Raw genomic sequence first — 5,403 nt, 5'->3', positions numbered from 1 at the left:
GCCAAACGGGCCTTAAGTCTCCTTTTAAAAAATTAAAATAATAATTAATATTTTAATATTGAGAAAAACTTGCATGTAAAAAATATATACTTTTATACTCTCATAATATCTCCTCATATATTAATTATGTGATAATTTATTATTAGAAGAAAATGTCTACACATGTTACATGCAAATTTTTATCTTTTATTATTACATATCACTATTATTACAAACCCAATAATTTTTCAAAAATTAACTTGCAAAAGTTGAGATACTCTGACGATTGCAGGAAACATAACATGTTTCTTTAAAATTGGACACAATTCACGCAGATTATTGGTTTGTCGAATAATTACAAATTTATTGAAAACAAAAAATGGGAAGCTGACCCACTTAAAAGAAGAAAGTAAATTCAAAAGGAGATGTGTGTGTGTGTGTCCAAATGACATATATGCAACTATGCATATGATATAAGAAAGAAAAGGGAAGGAGGTACAAATTGGTTGCATTGAAAAAAAATGAGACTCATAATGTCAATCACGAATTGACATGTCTTTCTAATTGCTTTAAAAAATTTTGAAATCATCCAATTATGCATTGCAAACGTGCTGGTCTTTGGGCCTTTTTTGCGTGTATGCTGTCCATGTCTTCTCATTCCATCTTTGTTCTTTCTTTTAATATTTTCCTTAAAAGACTTTTGAGGATGTAAAGACAGACCAAGTTCATTATCATTCTTGCTGTAGAAGTGTAGATGGAAATGGGGCAAGTCGGCAACTACCACTATAAATTTCAAAGTCCATGTCTTCTCATGTCATTCTTGCTGTATAAATTTATTTAAAAATTTATTTTATTTACATAAAGTCGTAGGCTCGTAGCCCAAGTTTAAAATAACTATAAGAAGATTATTTGAGTAAACTAATTTGATCGTCGGAGCATTTTACAAATATCCAATTTATGCTCTTTGCAATCACCAACATTTGTCGAGTCTAATAGATTTGAGATACTCATTAAGAGTTCAATTGTCTCATCCAAGCATAAATCTGTTGATTAATTTATTTGCTTTGGAAATTAAGCTCCAACAGATGGAAAAGATGTAAATGATATGGACCATGAATTTGGTCATGGTACTAAGAAATGGAATATTCCTAGAGTGGCACCAGGGTCAAGTCATCATACTATTCAACAAATATTTAATTGGTCATGGCATATAATATATGGTCAGCCATGAGCTTATATGATGCCCTGGTCAAGCACTCAAGCCATCATATCATACTCTAGTTCAAAACATCTTTTTTGAGATGCTTTTGGTTCAAAACATTGGATTCTGGTAAAAATGTTAATTATGAAGCTGTAAAATACTCCACCACAAGTACCATTGGGACAAGGACATGTATTTAATCGTACCCATTTCGTGTATTTTTGAACTAAAGTTTCGTGAACATCTCAATCATAGATTACAGTACAGTACAGAGCATTCAACAGTTGGAAAGAGTTTCACATCAGCTTTTGACAAGTATTTTACTATGCCCAAATTTTTCACAGCACTCCTCCAAAATGGTCCTTATTGTCCACCTAACACTTTGTTGTCTCATTCTGTTCAGGTCCATCTTATTGGTTGAAGATAACTTTGTCTAAATTTTGAATCTAATATTCCAACAAAGGTCGTCTTCATCGTTCAGGACCGTTTGTGTGGTGCCAATTATGCATCAAATTAATGGGTATTAACTGAATAACCAATAAAGTCTTGCCAGTTGCCAGGGTTACTATATCAACAAGTTGTAATCAATAATCATCATTGTGGAAACTGTACCCCAGTTATAAACTTATAGCACCATGCAAAGATATTTTTTAAACTAATAATAATAAGCTCATCTCAATCATGTGGTTACCCCAATTAAATTTTACTAAACCAATTTCAAAATGTTCATATAACAGTCAACCAATCAACTAGCACATCTTTTTAAGTCGTTGAAGAACAATAGGCTATAGAGTTGCTAGTTGCAACAAGCCTTTAATAATTTCCAGAACAATGTAACAAGTGACTACATAATAAAGAAGAGAAGAAAATTATAAGGTAATTAATGATGTAGATTGGTCAAAGCTCAAATTTTTCTATCAAAATAATTGGCTATCAGACTCAGTAGAACATTTTAACAGGTGGTGCTTTAAATTTCGAAATAAAGGACATAATAAATATAAAAAAAAAAAACAACTCTAATTCTGATGAAAAGATTGTAAAATTTTGCTGAGTAGAAGATCAAGTGGATAACAAAGAGTAACTAACCAAAAAAAAAAAAAAAAAAAAAACAAACAATTAGATAGTAGTCATTGTATGTCAGCTTCCAGCTTCTTTATCACGACTGAAAATGCTGTAAATGTCACTAGAGATGGCCGCTGTGCTTGAGAAGAGTGCTAAAAGGATCATCACCCATGATACTAGTTTGTCTTTCTTTGATGCAATTCCATGAGTGTCCCTGCATAACAGCATAGATGGAATGTTCATTATTTGACAGTTGACAGTTGACAGTTGACACAATAAGAAGAGGAAAAAGGCATTAACACCTCTAGCAACCTCATTTAACAAAAGATAATTGACTCAACAAAGCCTCATCTTAACTACCAATACTACCTTCTTGAATCCTTTTTTCTACAGACAATTCTATCAATGTTCTTCAACTATTCATAGTAGGCCATCAGCTTGTTATGTTAAAATCCACATAACAATCCCTTTTATTTATTTGAAAGTGCAAATACGCAAGCTGTTAAATATAAAAAGCTAAGAATTGCAAGTCATATTTATGAACTAGCCACTTCTAACTCTAGGATCTGAGAGGCAACAGGGCATTTTGTTGAGTCCCAAATCAGCTACAGCAGTATGATATCACAAGTTTATTTTAGTCACTGTTGCTTACCTAAGCGCAATGGCAGCTGGAAATACGAAACCGACTGAGATGGCAGCTGTAGCACCTGTGAACTGAAACGCATCCCAAATACTAGGCACAAAATTGGCTCCCAGAAAAATAAAACCCATGAGAGCTGCAGTTACTGAGTAGAATCTTCGATTGTCAAATGCAATAGGAATGGCATAGGGAAAGAGAAGACCGTCTAAATTGAGGCGAAGGGAGAAAAATACAATGGGGAAAACAAGCATCAGGTGGATGCCATAGCTCACCCTAACAATATCATCAAGAAATGAGCTATATGGAATTCCAAGATCACCATCAAAATTTGCCAGGACATCATCCATTGTTTGATCCCCAAAGAGAAGAAAACTAAAGAAGCTGGTTACAATGTAAACAGCTGAGCAAAATGTAAGTGATGTTCGTACTATTGACTTCATTTGCGTGGGGTCTATTAGTTCATTCTCTATTGGGTGAACTGCAAGTACATTAAAAACAAAACGAAATCAGCTAAAAGAATACACTGTTATATTAAGCAATCAAATACAATACACCATCGTCCAAAAAAGCAATGATATGCACCAGCATTGTAGAGATTAGAAGCAAAGACTATCTACTGAATCACTTTATAAGTTTGAACTGTAGTAGCTAACTCAAGTAGTTTGTGAGATAGCCTGTGATTGTGACGCTTTTTCGTTTGAATGGCACGTTAAGGTGGAATGAAATTGATGTCAAATTATTTGGGATGAATTCAACCATAAGAACTCCACCATATTTCTTTAATTGTATCTTTAATAGGAAAAATATCAAGTAATATACGCATTTTTACCATGAAAGTTCAGAATATGCATGACGTCTACCAAACAATCTCTGAAACCACTCCCTTTCTACTCATTACCAAATTTAATGGGGCGATATCATTTTTGTATTACAAGATTAATATCAAATCTACCAGGCAAATTTGCATATGGAGTTCAATTATGTCACTATATCAGTGGCCAATGTTTTTGAGGAGGTATAATACATACTTTAATGAATAAATTCAATAACAGAGATACTATAAAACTAAAATGAAGCAGGATTTAGTTTCCAATCCTTACTATTATGGTGGCAGATATAGGCGGTGACTAGAATGGGAATGGTAGTGAAAAGCTTCCAAAACGATGCCTGGTCAACGAGCTCGGGCATCAAACGTGGAAATCCAATGCTTCCATCCATCAACTTCACGATTGCTACTCCTGCCGTGATCGCCACGAATACAACGGCCAAAGCAACTGACAATGCTGAGGTATATCTCAACGAATCTAACATCACCAAGATAAAATATATATATATATATATGTACAGAAATCAGTCACTAAAATTCAAAAATTGTAATGGCAATTAACAACTAGTAATATATGAACCAATACTATTTGCATGGTTAAGCAGCTAGTAATACATTAAATAAAATTATATATAAAAAAAAAGGAGTAGAGATGTGGTAGAATGTACCCACGCGCTTGAAAGAGATGAGAGGCACGAAAACGAATAGCGTGGTGACAAGTAGCAATAAGAAGCGTGCGGTCCACCAGCGTTGACCAAACCATTCTTCCATTACACCCGAATGGTGGACCCCTTCCGACCACGTCCCCGAGAGCACATCCCCTGCAACACCAAAATTTCCCAATTCATCAAATTAGAGGATTCATTCAACACCACACGATACGGCGTCGTTTAGCAGCTTATCCAGAAATTCAAAAAAAGTTACGCGTTTCAACTTTCAATTTTCCCATACCAATGATGATCATGTAGACGACGAGCATGCCCAAGTTGTTGACAACGACGCAGACCTGGAGGAGGGTCCGGCTGGGCCCACCGAAGGCGTCGCCGACCAAACCCGCGTACGTGGCGGACTTGGATGCTCGGCTGAACCTGAGGATCATGTCGATGGACGACTCAGTCAGCATGGCGCCCAATACGATCATAATCAGGCCCGGAACCAGGCCCAATTGCTTCACGGCGGCCGGCAGGGCCATGATCCCGGCGCCAACGATCGTAGTTGAGAGGTTGAACACGGCGCCGGAAAAAGACGCGCCGTCGAAGCCGGCCTCGACGGCGGGGTCGTAGTCGTCGTGCTTCTGGGGCAGGAGGGGAGCTCGGGGGCTGCGCCGGTACTTGCGGTCAGCTGAGGGAATCGCCATTTTTTCGGTCGTTGAGGAAACCAACCGTTGCAGCAAAAAGAGTTTGGTGACGGGTTTTTTATTTTAAGGGATGTTTGGACAAGACCCTGCGTGGAAGCGAATAGCGTGTTGACACGTGTGCAAATGTTTGATCTACAAATTTTTTTGGGCTTTCGAATTGAAGTTGCCGTTTGTTGTTGGGCTAGAGGCCGTTTCGTGACGACAAAAGGATACCTTAGGAAAGTCCGTACGTTTCCGCAAAGGGGGGGGGGGGCTATTCAGACCACCCTATTGTGCTGAGTTGACCACCCCCCTAAAATTTTGCCCATTTTTGCCCATTTTGCCCCTGCATACCCATT

At 37.2% G+C, this 5,403-nt stretch overlaps 2 protein-coding genes across 2 annotated transcripts in view; both read right to left on the bottom strand.

Moving 5' to 3' along the window:
• Positions 1-2,112: 2,112 nt before the first annotated feature.
• Positions 2,113-5,304, bottom strand: LOC147278613 (amino acid transporter AVT6A-like). The gene is made up of 5 exons (XM_086251740.1): positions 4,660-5,304; positions 4,377-4,529; positions 3,983-4,186; positions 2,895-3,360; positions 2,113-2,456 (listed from the first exon to the last, which is right to left on the bottom strand). Exons 1-5 carry the CDS (start codon positions 5,063-5,065, stop codon positions 2,318-2,320), a joined length of 1,368 nt encoding a protein of 455 aa, XP_086107866.1. The 5' UTR covers positions 5,066-5,304; the 3' UTR covers positions 2,113-2,317.
• LOC147278612 (DNA binding protein) overlaps positions 5,032-5,403 on the bottom strand; it is a 2,741-nt gene continuing 2,369 nt past the window's right edge. Inside the window, exon 5 of the mRNA XM_086251742.1 lies at positions 5,032-5,151. The gene's annotated coding sequence lies outside the window, so the exon portion shown is untranslated. The remainder of the gene's footprint in view (positions 5,152-5,403) is intronic.

The sequence above is a fragment of the Dryas octopetala genome, chromosome 7 (assembly GCF_963921425.1).
Source record: "Dryas octopetala chromosome 7, drDryOcto1.1, whole genome shotgun sequence".
Lineage (NCBI taxonomy): Eukaryota > Viridiplantae > Streptophyta > Magnoliopsida > Rosales > Rosaceae > Dryas > Dryas octopetala.
Note: the sequence above shows the minus strand (reverse complement) of the source record. Positions and strands in the feature narration are given on the sequence as shown.

Bases quoted from the DNA above. Each gene is read 5' to 3' on its own strand.
- LOC147278613 (XM_086251740.1), bottom strand. From the start codon at position 5,065: ATGGCGATTCCCTCAGCTGACCGCAAGTACCGGCGCAGCCCCCGAGCT. The intron at 4,187-4,376 runs GTACATTCTACC...TGGTGATGTTAG, and splicing joins CATCTCTTTCAAGCGCGTGG to ATTCGTTGAGATATACCTCA. The intron at 2,457-2,894 runs GTAAGCAACAGT...GCTGTTATGCAG, and splicing joins CCAGCTGCCATTGCGCTTAG to GGACACTCATGGAATTGCAT.